Here is a 15129-nt window from a genome sequence, read left to right on the forward strand (position 1 = left end):
TTTTTTGGCTTAATCATTTGGTTTCATGAGACCAAGAAATACTATCCACCTTATCCATCCCTTATATCTTTCATTCTAGAGTTTACTATACTTAGCTGAGATTTACCTCTTCATCTTCTTTAATTGATTTAATCGAAAAGGTTTCAATATCTTTTGGGTCAAATACGTTTCAATTTAGATGAGGTAGTTTGACTCGGTACGAAGTTTAAGGAAAAAATAAGACTTTTAACTTGTGGTCTTAAAAGCTTAAGGGTAAAAGCTTTGTGGGGTCATGACATTTGTATGGTTATAAAAGCTTGTCATTAATGGTAAATGCGTAAAATGAAGAGTTTAAAGTTGAATTATTTCCAATTGTAAAAAATATGTCATTCTTTTTTAAACGGACTAATAAGTAAAATATGTTATCTAAATTGAAATAGAAGGAGTAATATATTTCTCTAAATAGATAATTTTATTTTTCGATGATTAAAACCAATATAAAACGTAACTAAAAACTAAAAGTACAAAGAGAAGTGGACATGAAATAAAACGGGTGAAAATTATGAGTGATAGGTTCAAATAAGTACGTAAGCTTTTTCATATGTCTAAATTTTGCTAGTCAATATACTAGCAGAGAGCTAAGGTGCACACAAACTAATCTAGACATTATATTATTATTATTTATAAAAGAAAATGGAGTAGTTCTCACAACTAACCAAAAAAAAAGCACATAAAACTTGGTTCGGTTAGTAACTTAATATTACGTGCGTCGTGGAGAAGTACCAGTCAGGCACTGGATGTCTTGAAGTCAGAACAGAGCGGGTGAAGTGCCTTTTCCAGAGTTATAAGTTAGAAAAGCAAAGTTGATTTTATAGGACAATATAGACAGTAGTAGACAGGCACTTGGTGTCAGAACGTTAAGCAAAGTTAGATAGCAGCCACTTTGAGATGCGATCTTCATTTGGCCACTTGTCAATTTTCTGAGCTTTGATTTGTACTTTTCACCTGCCACACCACTCAAAATCTTCACTTTTGATTAAACAAGAAAATTCTCCTTCATTTCATCTTACACCAAAAAAGCAAAGCAAATGCAAGACTTAATCAAGTCCACTGCACAGTACCCACTTGGAGCAAAAAGCCAAAAGAATCAACAGTATGGAATATGACCCAAAAATCTTCTTCTCTTTTTCTGCTGACGCATTCTCAATAACACACATGAATTATGGGTTTTTGACATATTGTGGACTGATGATCAAATTATAATGGACCAAAGGTCCCACCTCCAAGAAAAGCACAAAACTTTTCAGTTTTGAAAAATCGGATTTTTTTTCATACCCCCTTGAATCAATTTTTGAGGAAGGTATTGATGTAATTACTGTACTTTGGATTTGGAAAAGTTTTGAACTTCTTTATTTTTTTTCTGGGTCCATTTTTGCGTGGAATTCAAGTCCTTTATTTGGTTTCTCCTTTTTTTTAAAGTCTTTTTTTCACACTTCCACTAGAATGTTCCTCTGAACCTGCCAAGAAGAATTCCCCACTGCCCACTGCTGTGATATGATCTTTCACTTTTATTCTTATTGTAATTTTCCCAAGTTTTTTTCTTATATTCTTGTGTAGAATGATGGTGGTGGGGGATATGTGTATCTCTCGTGTCATCTCCAATTCAGGGGCATGACCTACCTTTAAACTGAATTTGATGTTTTGTCTGCTCCTTATTCATCAGATTCCTTCAAAATTGTGCTGATTCTTTTAACTTTTTAGAAGTGAGATTCCAAAAACATAACGACTCTTCTCTGTTCCTTTGAACAGTTTGTTGTATGAATTTTCTGTTTCTTTTAACTTATCATAGTAATTCATATTAGACCTCAAATCAATAGTCGGTTGTTTTTTGACGGTTGGTGGGGGGTCGTTGTTCAGTGATGAGTGTTCACCTTATTTATTACTCCATGAGTTTCTCGTACACACTGGGATTTCACTGGGTTTGATTGATTGATTGATATATAGCAGCATATTATGCTGATCATTTTATTGCAAGTTTTGAAAAGATCATCCTTTTTCATCAGCTGATTATTGGCTTGTGTTCGTGGTCATGATGGATTTGCTTTATTTAGAGGCTCCATTTCCTCTGTTAATGATATTCTTCATTCATTCTTTGTAGATAATTTGCTATTTGTATGTGCAGTTCCATCTCTGCAAAGCTCATATTAGTTTTGTTGCTTATAGGATCAGTTTGAGATTACTGGCAGATATGGATGATCCAGTCCACAAACAATTCTATTGTTAACTAATCGATATCCTTATTTGGCTTTGCAGGTTTTTAATGCCAACATACCAGTGACTGATTCATATAGCTGACGCCAACTTGCTTGCGATTGATCCGTAGTTATTGTTGTGCAGTAGTGACGGCAATTGTGTTATGGGCTGGCTAGAAAAGATATTTGGAGGTTCCACTCACAGGATCTCTGGTGGGCAATATCATGGGGGGTATGAGAGTGGGCAATATCATGGGGGCTACGACCTAGGACAATATCATTCGGGGCACGAAGGAGGGCAATATCAGGGAGGGTATGAGGACAATACAATTTGGGAGGGACCAACTGCCTCAGTGGTAATTAGTGTTCGATTGCTAATTTGCTTAACTTTTTTTCTCCATCTCTTTCAAGTTGTTCTGTTTATTATAGCTTCTTGGTGCAGGAGAAACTGAGCATTTTCCCAAGCTGTGTTGCTGAGAAAATGCTCTGAAAGTTCTAACTCTTAAATAAGGCTTTCCCTTGCTAACTGAATATGATAATACGGACTGAGTGTAGGATGCATTGTCAGATTTCGATAATGAAGAAATTGATCGTGCCATTGCACTTTCTCTAGCTGAAGAGGATCAGAAAGGGAAAAAAGTAATCGGTAAGTAGCATGACTAGGATTCGATATGGATGTCACCCATGTATAAAGATTGAACTTCTGATTGTCTACATCATCTGGTGAATAACGATAATGTAAACAACAAAGAAGCTGTCTTCTTGTTTCCACTCGATAATTTCTCGTTGACTTCATTATCGAACTGCATAGTAGATCTAAAAAGTGTGAAAAATGCTCACCCTATTGAGGTGGTCCTGCAAATTTTATCCTAAACTTTCTTTGGAGAATCTGTGTGGTTATAAATGCGCAAGCAATCTGAAAATTAAATTTGTTTTTCAGTGGTCAGACATAATAGAACTTATTTACTGTTGTTCTTTTACTTGAATTGTGTTTTTAGGGGTTATATAGTATCTAGGCAAACCTATAATTTCTTATCCAGTTCTAGTATATTGGTGGTTAATTGCTAATCATGTATATCTTAATCTTGTATCACTACTTAATAGAGAGTGAACCCAACTTGGAGGAAGACGAGGCGCTTGCCAAGGCTCTTCAGGAAAGTTTGAATGTGGAGTCGTCTCCACCTCGATATGATTATGGAAGTTTCTTTCCACCAGTCTCACACTCGTATCCACATGGATATAGGTAACACCTCTTCTATAAACTCATCCTTCTGCTTCAATCTTTCTCTGGCATCATGGCTGAGATTGATGCTTTAAACACTTAAAGAAGAATGGAAGAGGCAGTCGTATGTTAAAGAAGAGCGGTGGTCTGATATGTATATGTATGCTATTCACTGTTGTTTATTTACTTGGAATTGCCTCTAAATATGTATGTAAATTTATTTTCACAAATTCAAAAGATTGATGTCTCAAATCATACCGAAAACTAGATGGTTAATTTCTTGTACTCTGAACAGCTTCGTTCATTTTCTCTTGCATTTCAACAGAGAAAGAGCTCCAGCAAGCCCTTAGAGTTGTATCTTTGCAGATAAATCTGCATATGCCCTGGACTCATCTATATTTCTTGGCAATATAAGACTTCTCAGAGCGTCTTTGTCATTTCAAACTTTATTTTCTTTCAGATTTGTGTACAGACTACCTTATGTACCATTTTGTCTGAGTGTAGGGTATGTGCCGGTTGTAATGCTGAAATTGGTCATGGAAGATATTTAAGTTGCATGGGAGCTGTTTGGCATCCAGAATGTTTCCGTTGCCATGGTTGCAATCAACCGATTTCTGACTATGAGGTCTAAATATACTCAAATACTTGTTGAAGTTTTATCCCATGGTTCTTTCAATTATTACTACCTTGAATTGTTGAATATAAAAGCAACTTTATCTTCTTCTTTTTTCAGTTTTCGATGTCAGATAACCGTCCGTACCATAAATCATGCTACAAAGAACAGCATCACCCAAAATGTGATGTTTGCAAGAACTTCGTAAGTGTTCATTCATATCCAAATTTGTGCTTTTCATTGTTCTTTTGGATCTTCTAACCAGCATCACATTCTTCCTAGTTCCAATCTCCATATTTACTACTTTAGATCAGATATAAGAGCGGCCTTCCTCAAGAAGCTTTTTCTGTCTATTATTTGATCTTGTTGTATGTTTTATTTGCCATCGAAATACTTAGCGAGCATATGAAATGTTTCTGCTCCATATTTTAGGCTGTTGCAACTTCTCCACTTTAGCCAAGCAAATGCAATTTCATTTCGTTGTCGCATTCACACAGTCTACTGATTCTACTAGAGGGAAAAGATCAGGAAAAAAAAAAGAACAAAATAGAAGGCAAAGCAACTAGAACTCCTATTATTATATATGGATATGAGCAAAATTGAGCCCTTAATTTAATTTCCGCTTGACTCGAGCAATCCTCAGGGAGATGCCTTAAGAGGTTTTGTGGAATTCATTCGATTTTTTTGCTGAGATTGACATTTTATTATTGTGGTATTGCACAGTGACCTTTACTGTATTAAACAGCTTCATTGTCTGGTAAACTATGACTAACCATATTTTCTCTATTTTTTTTAGATTCCAACAAATCCGGCTGGTCTAATTGAATATAGGGCTCATCCTTTCTGGCTTCAGAAGTATTGCCCATCACATGAAACTGATGGGACACCTCGTTGTTGCAGTTGTGAGAGAATGGAGGTTAGTTGCTAGTATACTACTGCTACATTTTCATTTGGGTTTTGACATGGTTTTTAAGGATGTAAAGTTCGTATCTGCCATAAACATTAGCAGAACGAATAGGGATATTATTAAACCTGAATTATATGTCACTATTTGCGACATTCTTTTTCTTGTGCCTGTTGAATAATATTAGGCTTTCTAAATTTTGTAGCCCGTAGATGCCAGATATTTGATAAATGATGATGGTAGGAAGCTGTGTCTGGAGTGCTTGGACTCTGCAATAATGGATACTCATGAATGCCAACCACTTTATCTTGAGATACAAGAATTTTACGAAGGTTTAAATATGAAAGTAGAGCAGCAAATTCCTTTGCTTCTAGTGGAAAGACAAGCCTTAAATGAAGCGATGGAAGGAGAAAAAAATGTGAGACTTATCCATTTCTTAAAACACTATACGTTCAGAGGTTGAGAAAGCTGTTACTCAACTTCTAGCTTTTGTTTGTTCATCTTGATAGGGTCATCATCACATGCCTGAGACTCGAGGACTCTGCCTGTCTGAAGAACAGACCATTAGCACTGTATGAATCTTCCCTTCTTCTGCACTTTCCTTAATGGCCATAATTGTGTTCAAATTGAAATCTGTCTTTATCACAACAAACATTTCAGATTTCAAGGCGGCCACGGATTGGTAGTTATCGGATTTTAGATATGTTTACTGAGCCTTACAGGTTAATTCGACGATGTGAAGTGACAGCTATTTTAATCTTGTATGGTCTCCCTAGGTAATAAATGCCACTCTTCTGTCCATGTTTAATATGATAGTCTAAAAAATTGTTCCTCATGATACCAAAAAGAAAATGTTACTTAACTATGTCCCACAACAAATTTACTTATACTTGACGATTGTCCAGGTTATTGACTGGTTCAATTCTGGCTCATGAAATGATGCATGCATGGCTGAGGCTTAAAGGTGGATCTTTCATTCCATAACTACTTGTATATTATGTCCTTTTCTCGTTCTGAAGGTAGCTTTTCCATTTAAATGATTGTAGGTTATCCGAGTTTAAGTCCAGAAGTTGAAGAAGGTATCTGCCAAGTATTAGCTCACATGTGGTTGGAGTCTGAAATTATAGCTGGTTCTGGTAGTAATAGTACTTCTGCATCTTCCTCGGCGTCCTCATCATCCTCTTCATCACCATCTACTACTTCATCAAAGAAAGGGAAACGTTCTGAGTTTGAGAAGAAATTGGGTGATTTTTTCAAGCACCAGATTGAATCAGACACATCAGCAGCTTATGGGGATGGATTCAGAGAAGGTAATAAGGCAGTGCTCAAGTATGGCCTGAAGACAACACTTGATCATATCAAGCTTACAGGAACCTTCCCTTGTTAAATTATTCAGTCACTCTGAGTGTTTCCACTTCAACTCGATTCTTGTTTTATAGGACCAAATACCACACAGAGATGATAATCATCATAATAATAGTCCAATAATGAAAAGGTAAAGAGTAAATGCATCTATAAGATGCACACATAATGTATCTCCGATACTTTTAAGTTGTATACTTGTTCATATAAAGGAAACCTAAACATAGTAACGCTGAATTATCTTTTTTCCAGTCTCCAAAGGGCGCTTCATTTTTTTTCTACGTTGCAGAAGAGGGAGATTGGCTGTTCAATACCTATTGACTCCATATAAGCAGCAAAACTCAGCATTTTCTCCATAATATGTTGTAAATTGGAGTCCTCGCGTCTAGTTATTCCCTGTATTCTTCTTAACAGTTGCCATTGTACATCCTGTAGAGTCGCATCTATCAAGAAGTGATGTTTTAGATTCAGCGCCCACTGACCAGCAATTTGTGTTTATCCCTCAGACTCCCCTCCCCCCCCCCCCCTTCCCCCAAAACCCCAAACACACACACACACAACAAACTTCAATCATTCCAAACAAAGAAAAATGAGAGAAAGAGGTGATTAAATGAACATTACAGAGGCCACAGCTTAAGTCATAACTTTACATTTAAGAAACATTCACTACTGAGACCTGTCTGAATATAACATATGAGCACTTATTCATTCTGTTCCCAAGTTCTCTAGTTTTGTACATCTGACTGGATTTTCATTAAGGTAGATATTATTTCTGCAGCAGTTGGTCTTTCTTCAGGTTCTGTCTTCAAGCATGCTGCACATAGTTTCACCAATCGAAGCACAAGATTAGTCTGTTGAATTATGAAACCAAGAGGGTGCTTAACTTGTAGCCTGGAATCTGCAAATTCTTGAATGTTAGATTCTTCATCCATAATTCCAAGCACTGTCTCCGATAACAATACTTCTTTTCCATCCTGCTCGAAAACAGCCCCTTTTCCTGTAATTATCTCCAACAGAATGACTCCAAATGCATAGATATCTATTTTTGGAGTAACCTGAACAGCTTCGAGGTACTCAGGTGCCAAGTAGCCATTTCTCCCCTTGACGCATTTCATAGATGAACTTGACTTTTCATTGTCAGCTGATCTCGCCAGGCTGAAATCAGCAATCTTGGCCCTTAGATCTCTGTTAAGTAAGATACTGCTACTAGTAATGTTATTGTGCACATAAGCTGGAGCTGTGAAGTTATGAATGTAATCTAGACCATCAGCGATATCTAAGGCAATACGAATTCTGAAGTTCCAGCTCTCAGCCTCTGGATTATCATCCTTGTGAAGCCAGTCTTTTAAGGATCCATTTTCCATGAACTCAAAAACAAGATAAGATAATTGATTATGCTTACAGACACCAGTGAGGGTAATTAAATTGAAATGGTTGATCTTTGAAAAGAACTTAACCTCCTTCGATATGTCTGTTCTCATCTCCTTAATGGCTGACAACTTTCCTCGAACGAACCCTTTATAAACATAATTACCAAGTCTTTTTCGAGGGCTGAAGTTTTCTGTTGCAGCCACCAGTTCTTCAAAGTCATAGACTTTTATTATCTGATCGACACCAACTATCCTTTCCAGGACATGTTCTTGTAAATTCCATTTCTGTTTCCCTTCTCTTCCTTTACCAAGTACTACTTCACTTCTTTTGTTTTCCTTTTTATGCTTTAAGACAATGAACAATATAAAACAAAGGACTGCAAGGGAAACACCAGCTCCTACCCCAATAAAAAGACTTTTGTACGATATTTTGTGCTTAGAAGGGTAATTGATTGCAGTCCTTGCTCTATTAATAGTCCTTGTTTGGGAGCTTGAAGGTTCTTTTGGCAGAGGAATCAATATAGTTGTGAAAGGATAAAGAACTGAATTTTCAGAAAATCCATTTGCATATGCTGTACTTTGACTACTGATACTGAACTGCGCGCTAATGGTAGAAACATTGTCTCCCCAAGTAACCAAATGAGTTAGCAGATATTTTACACCATTTCTAGTCTGATCCTTTGTAGGACAGGCACATCTGAGCGGTACTCGCAAATTTAAACCAGGAAGCAAATCCATTGGATTGTATACATTTTCATGTACAAGAGCATTGCAAGTAGACAACCCCTGATATGTGTTGTTTGCGATTGTAAAATAGGTGTCGTATTTGCTTGGTATAACATAAGAGGTGACAGCCTGATAGTACTGACCTGAACATGAACAATTTACTGGAACTATAAGTTCTTTGTTCTGATCCAAGATTTCAGACCTTGAGATGTTGTTGATGTGGACAATCTCATCAGGGTCCGAAGTTAGGAGATTTGAAATGGAAGATACTGAGTTATAAGGAGGGAGTGATCTAAAAATCAGAAATGCTCGACAGGTGAGCTTTTCACCATTGCAAGAATAGAGGAAGGAGGAAGAAGTTCCTGTTTCATTGGTTCCTTTACAACTCATGACAGAATTACCTGAATAATTTTGCTGGGCACAGACCTTTGAAGATAGAAGTGTGAAACTCAAGAAAAGAATAAGCAGAAAATTTCCCATGGTATTCTATTGGTTCAGAGTGATTCAGTGGCACCACAGAAAGCTGAGGTGCATGCTCTTATGGGCTCTATAAGTCAAGTGAAAACATAAAATGGTCTTCTGTGTAAAGTCAAACATCATATGTCATTGACAAATTGATGCTACCACATTGATGTAGACCACTTATGATCTGGAGTAATTTTCTAGTTAAACGACCTTTTCATCTAACAACCATTGCAGCCTTCCACATTTAAAAAGTAGTATTAAACAATTACTAGTATATGAGGGAAGTTTCAAAATGGTGATTTATGGTCTAATTGCAATATTGTCTAAGAAAAATTTGTATTGCATCATCAGCTGTTGACCTAGCTTTGATGAGCGGGTCTGGTGCTTTGTACAGTCTTGCAAGAAACTAAGATGCAGCTGCTTATTAAAGGCATCATCTGCAACAAATCCAGGAATAGACAATTTATCCTGAAAATTGAAATCTTTATATGCCAAATGATATTGTTTTACTAAACCAACTAAGATAGAAGTCGGTAACTTATCACAACTTAATATAAACAAACTTGTCACAACTTAATATAAACAAAACAACTAGTGTGCTTCGTCGCAAGCAAGTTGGGTTCGGCTATTTCTCACATTGTTGTTCATATCACTTCATTTAAATCGTTGCAGTCCAAAATCATCACAACTTAATATAAACAATACCAACCACGACTCAATCCCAAGCAAATTGGGGTTGGCTATTTGACTCCTTACTGTCCATATTGCTCTATTTATGCTCGTCTCAGTCACAAAATTATGCCTTTCAGCCAAATTGGGATCAACTATATAACTCCTGACTATCTGAATCGCTCCATTTAAGCTGATTTCAGTTGAAAATGATCACAACTTAAATATACCAATAACAAACCCATTGGGTTACAAGAGGCTTGGATATGCATTAATCGTTTTAGTTAAATTCCTAAGGGTACTTGCTTTCCAATAATAATAAAAATAACCACTAGGCTGCTGGCCTTTTTTAAAAGTTAAATTAAATTAATTTAATTTAAACAACTAGCCGGCCGGCCTTGCCTTCACATATTGCTCCTAGATATGCATTTAATCATTGGATTTGAAAGCTAATAGTCAATGTTTCCATTTTTTCCAGAGGCTGACCCCGTAACTATGCCATCATCAATGCGAAAACCTTCGTATACTTTATGGTTCTTGATCTGCGAATTCTACAAATCAAAGATGATCTAATTAATTATTGGTTTTCAGACGGCTGGATTAGTCGAATGTTGTGGCATCAGTGGGAACATACAAACAGGTATATTCCTTCAATCAATTAGATCTTTTCTTTATACTTGATGTATGTTTTAAGTGTAGCTGAAACTACAGCTTCAACATAGCTTATACCCAGGTTACACAACACACAATGGCTTGATAAAAGGTTGCTCTATTGCGTCCACAAGTTGTATAGCTAACAAGAATATGAGATGAAAAAACAAAGGACATGGTCAATGATATAGTGCCACTACAAGGTAATGCCAGCAAGTTGCTGTCTTCATCCATGTTTTAAGGTAAGTTTAGTCCTGTTTCCTGTATTTTGTTTTAGGGGTTTACCGGTTAGCAAGACATTTATTATGTTTGATGTCGCTCTATTTTATTAGGTTAAATCCAGGACTGGTTTACCCCCTGGAATATATCTGGAACATGAGGAGGACTACATGCATTACACAGAGCAAGAAAGAACATAACAAGAGAACACAAGGTGGCTTGATTGAAATGTTAAACTGATATTTATGTAGGGTAATTGGAGCAATAGCTCTTCAAAATTCATTAATAAGGTAATAACATTATGCACATAGCAAATCGTGCTACACGTGAGAGGAGAAAAACCCAAAAAGAAAAGGAAATATGAAAACCTTACATTCATTGATCTAGGGCAATGTTTGAGGTGATACTGAAATGCTATATGACATTTCCCAAGAGTGTGTGGCTGTCATAATTCTTGAAAGAGATTGGACAATCTCATCCATACCATCGCGATGAGAAGGATCTTTCTTTATGCAGTTATCGATCAATCTGACTATGGCAATGGCAAGTTCCGCAGGGTACTTCCCTTGCAGAGAAGGATCAATGAAATTGCTCAAATTCTCCTTTGCATTTTCATCATGAAGCACAGGGATCAACACCTCAGCCAAGTAAGTATTCGAGCCTTCATATAGAACAGAAACTTCGTTTCCAGTGAGAATTTCCAGCAACAGAACTCCAAATGCATAAACATCCAGCTTCGGGGAGACTAGACCATTCTCCAAATACTCAGGAGCCATGTAACCTTGGGTCCCAACTATGTGCCTTGTCAAGGCAAACTCACCTTCTTCTCCATCCGCTGACCTTGCTAGACCAAAGTTAGCAATCTTGGCTCTTAAATCGCCATCCAGAAAAATATTACTACCGTTTAGATCCTTGTGAACATGAGGAGGGGATGTGTAGCTATGCAAATAGTTAAGCCCTGTGGCCACATCAAGAGAAATCTGTACTCTTTGTGTCCAATTAAGAGACTTCTGATCACTATTCTGGTGGCATATCCAATCACTTAATGGTCCATTGACAGCATATTCATAAACAAGATACCAGTGGCCATCTTGAAAACAAATTCCTGAGAGGCTAATAAGATTAAAATGATTGATTTTGCTTAACAAATTAATTTCCTTGGATACATCACCACTCATTTTCTTTATAGCAGCAAAATCACCATTGATCGTGCCCCGATAAACAGATCCTTTAATCAAACATGTAGGACTGAAGTTTTCTGTGGCTGTTTTGATCTCTTCAAATTTGTAAATCTTGACAGATTGAGCTATACTGGATAAACTTTCCAAGAACTCCTCAGACTCATCTTCAACTTTCTTATTCAATGGTTTCTCAACTGCTTCAAAACTTTCAGAAACAAACTGTGGATCAGCTTTCTTTTGCCTTTTCCTAAAGAACAAGAAGAAAATAACCACCCCCAAAAGAGACAAAGCGACAACTCCTCCAACAACACCAACCACAACATATATCCAAGTCTTTTTTGAGCCATTATTTGATACAGGAACAGCAGGTGATGTTGGTGCTGACGGAGGAGGCGGCGGTGGAGAATTTCCTACAACTTGGGAACTCAAAGGTGGGTTCAAAAGAGGAACTAATAGAGTAGTGAAAGGAAAAATAGTAGCATCATTTTCTGATAGTCCATTAGCAGCAAGTGTTGCTCTAGTGTCTGCCCCAAATTTGCCACTAATGAGGGAAACAAATTCTCCAGAAGTAACCAAGTAACTAAGCAGATATTTTGTACCATCATCAGTTTGATTCTTTGTTGGACAAGCACATCGAAGAGGAACATTAATTCTTGAACCAAGAATCAGATTAGTAGCTTGTTCTTTGTTCTCAGCGTTAATAGCATGGCAAGTAGACAAGCCTTGTAGGGTATTATTTGCAATTGTTAAGAAAGTATCATCTTTTTTTATGACATAAGATGTGTTTGTTTGGTAATACTGACCTGCACAAGAACAGGTGACAGGAACAAGAACCATTTGGTTTGTGTCAAAGGTAGCATTTTGAGCAACTGAATTGAGCTGAGAAAGCTCCAAAGGGTCAGCACCAAGTAGAGAAGAGATTGAGGCCACTGAAGTAAAAGGGGTTTGAGATCTAAATGTCAAATAAGATTGGCAGCTGCGGTTAACGCCATTGCAGAAATACCCAAAAGCAGAATTGGAGTTATCTTGGCTGCTGCAGACGTTTGTTCCCTTTCCAATGTAAGGCTGTTGTGCAAGGATTGAAACAGAGGAAGAAGCAAATATAATGGTGAAAACACAGATGAGATGAGAATAATTCATTTTCAACTCAGAAGAAACAAAGAGGAGCTCAAGAGATTGTTGTTTGTATAAGCATAGCAGAAGTTTTGAAATTTGAGAAAATGATCAAACATCAACGCGGCATAATAATGTTGAGTTTCAAAGTATTGGAGTTTGAGTTGGAAGAAGAAAATTTCAACGAGAATACGTGTAGGAATAAGTGAAAGAATAGAAGGTTTGAGGTAATGAAAGTCAAACAGGAATAATTGATCAATCACGATAATTTGGTAGGTTGACCCGTTGACATTGAATATTGTGTCTACTGCCAGACCCATCGTTATTGCAGTTGTTCTGTTTTACCCTGTAGAATTTAACTACAAGCAACTGGACATTGTATTTGGACATTCCCATAGAATGATTAAACACCCTCTTATAAATTAAAAAAAAAAAAAAAGGACTATAGTTTCATTTGTGATCTCAGTTGGCTATCCAAAAAGATGGATATTCAAGTTGAGTTGCAAAATAAAATGAAAATTCACTTATTGGAGGTAAAAAAGAATTTAAAAATAATAAGAGATGAAAAATGGAAGAGTTGGGCAACAGTTGAAAGAAATAGTTGGTAACAACAATTTCTGTCACTAAATTTGCTACATTTCTTACGTCTAAAATTTATGTAGGCGTTCTAGGTAATTGGTCCGCCCTAACTCTTTGCTTAAGGAAATTTTGTAGGCGAGAAAGCGTGTGGAGCAGCTGAACAAAATTGACTGGACCATCAAATATCTAATTGGAGGACCCCAAAGACCTAAATTAAATACTACAGCCGATATTCATAAAAGCAACACTTACCTGGAAATATCGTGCTGCTTATACTAAGTTGACCGATTCAATACTTTTTCGACAACTTTTTTAAGAAGTATTCAGGAGAAGCTGAGAAACGGGCGGGGAAGAGGGATTCTTTTTTGTTTTTATTTTCTTAAAATAATAGTGTTTGCAATAAATTTTCGGCACACGAAAATTAACAACAATCACAAAAGAACAAAGTAATTTTATTAATCAATTGTGAGTACAATTATATTTTTTTCTTGATTCTTCTTGTCATGCCCTAATACTAGGTGATCGGCACCCGGTATTCTACCTGACCAGAGGAAACCATCCTATAGATTAATACACATCTATATGCTTAATAGGAGGATGCGAAAGGCTCTTCAATTTCAATCATTTTAAGATATACGCAAAACATGAATAATGTCTTTAAGTAAATATTTTTTTTTGAAGGCAAAGCTTCATAAAGATAAAAGAAAATTTCGTTCATGCACGACATGTAAGTAACCATAGGATTACAACCCAAAATGAATACTATTGTTGTCTATGGAATCTCTATGACACGAACTGGAATAGTCAGCCAAGGCTTAACCCGGTGGCTCAAAAGGATATTAATATAATAAAGTCCTCGACAAATACAAGCATGGAGTCTCACCAAATAACATCAACGGGAAATGTAGAGCTGCCCTATCCATGCGGTCCAAGTTGCTCAGGTCCAGTCCCTGAAAATAGAAAATGGAAATGTGGCCGAAAGGCCTAAGCTCCACATGCCTAGTACGAATCATGAACCGTTCCACAAAAAGAAAATAGGACGATATTTAAGAAGACATAAGATATGCAATAATAATTGATATCAAGAAAGAAATATTCATATCAATTAATAATTTAAAAAGTACAATAAAATAATATGGTAAAACATATTTCAAAGTCTTCCTTTATCATTGATCTTTGCAAAATCATGTTAGATTTTTCATTTACCGGGAGCACTATACCATCACCGACACGAAAGAAGGTCAACTAGGTTATGTACCTAGCGGCAAGTATCATATACCCTACTTGCTCAGGTCGTCTAATCGTTGTGCTGCACGAATCGACTCAGCCATGCTAATAAAGTAGCACAATAGTTCCCCTAATGGGAAGTACTCTGTCGCAGTCCCCAACCGTAAGGTAGGTTCTACGCCTACACCGGCACATGTAGTTTCATGACCTAATGAGGAAAAATGTCCAAGGTCAATCTCAGTGAATTTAAGTAACTCCCAAAACTTTTACATTTATCAATGATGATATTTATAGTCAAATCAACTATTTGAGAATAGCTATATCCAAGATACTTTACAACTCATGTATTTTCATTTCAAAATACTACAAGTGCTATTCCTTATTTATTTAGTTTTTTTTCTTTAGTTAAGATACAATATTTCACGAAAATAATATACATATCACTTAAATCTTTTATGATGCAAGAATGGTAAAATCTCAACTTACTCGTCCCCACAAGCTAGGACTCGCATTTTGAAACTTAGTTTAATCGTGTTTCGATATGAGTTTGGAGAAAAGTTCTGAGAGTAGTAAGTTTCAACGTACCTCAAATTTCTT

At 36.5% G+C, this 15129-nt stretch overlaps 3 protein-coding genes across 8 annotated transcripts; 1 reads left to right on the forward strand and 2 right to left on the reverse strand.

Annotated features, from left to right (window-relative positions):
• The first annotated feature begins 1012 nt into the window (after nucleotides 1-1012).
• LOC107812031 (protein DA1-related 1) lies at nucleotides 1013-6569 on the forward strand. Of its 6 annotated transcripts, none has more exons than XM_016637051.2 (12): nucleotides 1013-1339; nucleotides 2293-2587; nucleotides 2787-2877; nucleotides 3336-3474; nucleotides 3958-4078; nucleotides 4187-4270; nucleotides 4863-4982; nucleotides 5176-5388; nucleotides 5480-5542; nucleotides 5631-5746; nucleotides 5876-5934; nucleotides 6017-6569. In XM_016637051.2, exons 2-12 carry the CDS (start codon nucleotides 2396-2398, stop codon nucleotides 6355-6357), a joined length of 1539 nt encoding a protein of 512 aa, XP_016492537.1. In that variant the 5' UTR covers nucleotides 1013-1339; nucleotides 2293-2395; the 3' UTR covers nucleotides 6358-6569. The 6 variants fall into 6 exon arrangements, with proteins under 6 accessions (XP_016492537.1, XP_016492536.1, XP_016492535.1 ...); XM_016637050.2 differs by lacking the exon at nucleotides 1013-1339 and adding an exon at nucleotides 1356-1742; XM_016637049.2 differs by lacking the exon at nucleotides 1013-1339 and adding an exon at nucleotides 1358-1558.
• A 15-nt stretch (nucleotides 6570-6584) lies between these two features.
• LOC107812030 (protein LYK5-like) lies at nucleotides 6585-10528 on the reverse strand. Its single transcript, XM_016637047.2, has one exon. The coding sequence runs from the start codon at nucleotides 8906-8908 to the stop codon at nucleotides 7058-7060; it is 1851 nt and encodes a 616-aa protein (XP_016492533.1). The 5' UTR covers nucleotides 8909-10528; the 3' UTR covers nucleotides 6585-7057.
• Nucleotides 10529-10651: 123 nt separating this feature from the next.
• Nucleotides 10652-13397, reverse strand: LOC107812032 (lysM domain receptor-like kinase 4). The gene has a single exon (XM_016637054.2). It carries the CDS (start codon nucleotides 12751-12753, stop codon nucleotides 10816-10818), a length of 1938 nt encoding a protein of 645 aa, XP_016492540.2. The 5' UTR covers nucleotides 12754-13397; the 3' UTR covers nucleotides 10652-10815.
• Nucleotides 13398-15129: the final 1732 nt, after the last annotated feature.

The sequence above is a fragment of the Nicotiana tabacum genome, chromosome 3 (assembly GCF_000715075.1).
Source record: "Nicotiana tabacum cultivar K326 chromosome 3, ASM71507v2, whole genome shotgun sequence".
In the NCBI taxonomy this organism is placed as follows: Eukaryota; Viridiplantae; Streptophyta; class Magnoliopsida; order Solanales; family Solanaceae; genus Nicotiana; species Nicotiana tabacum.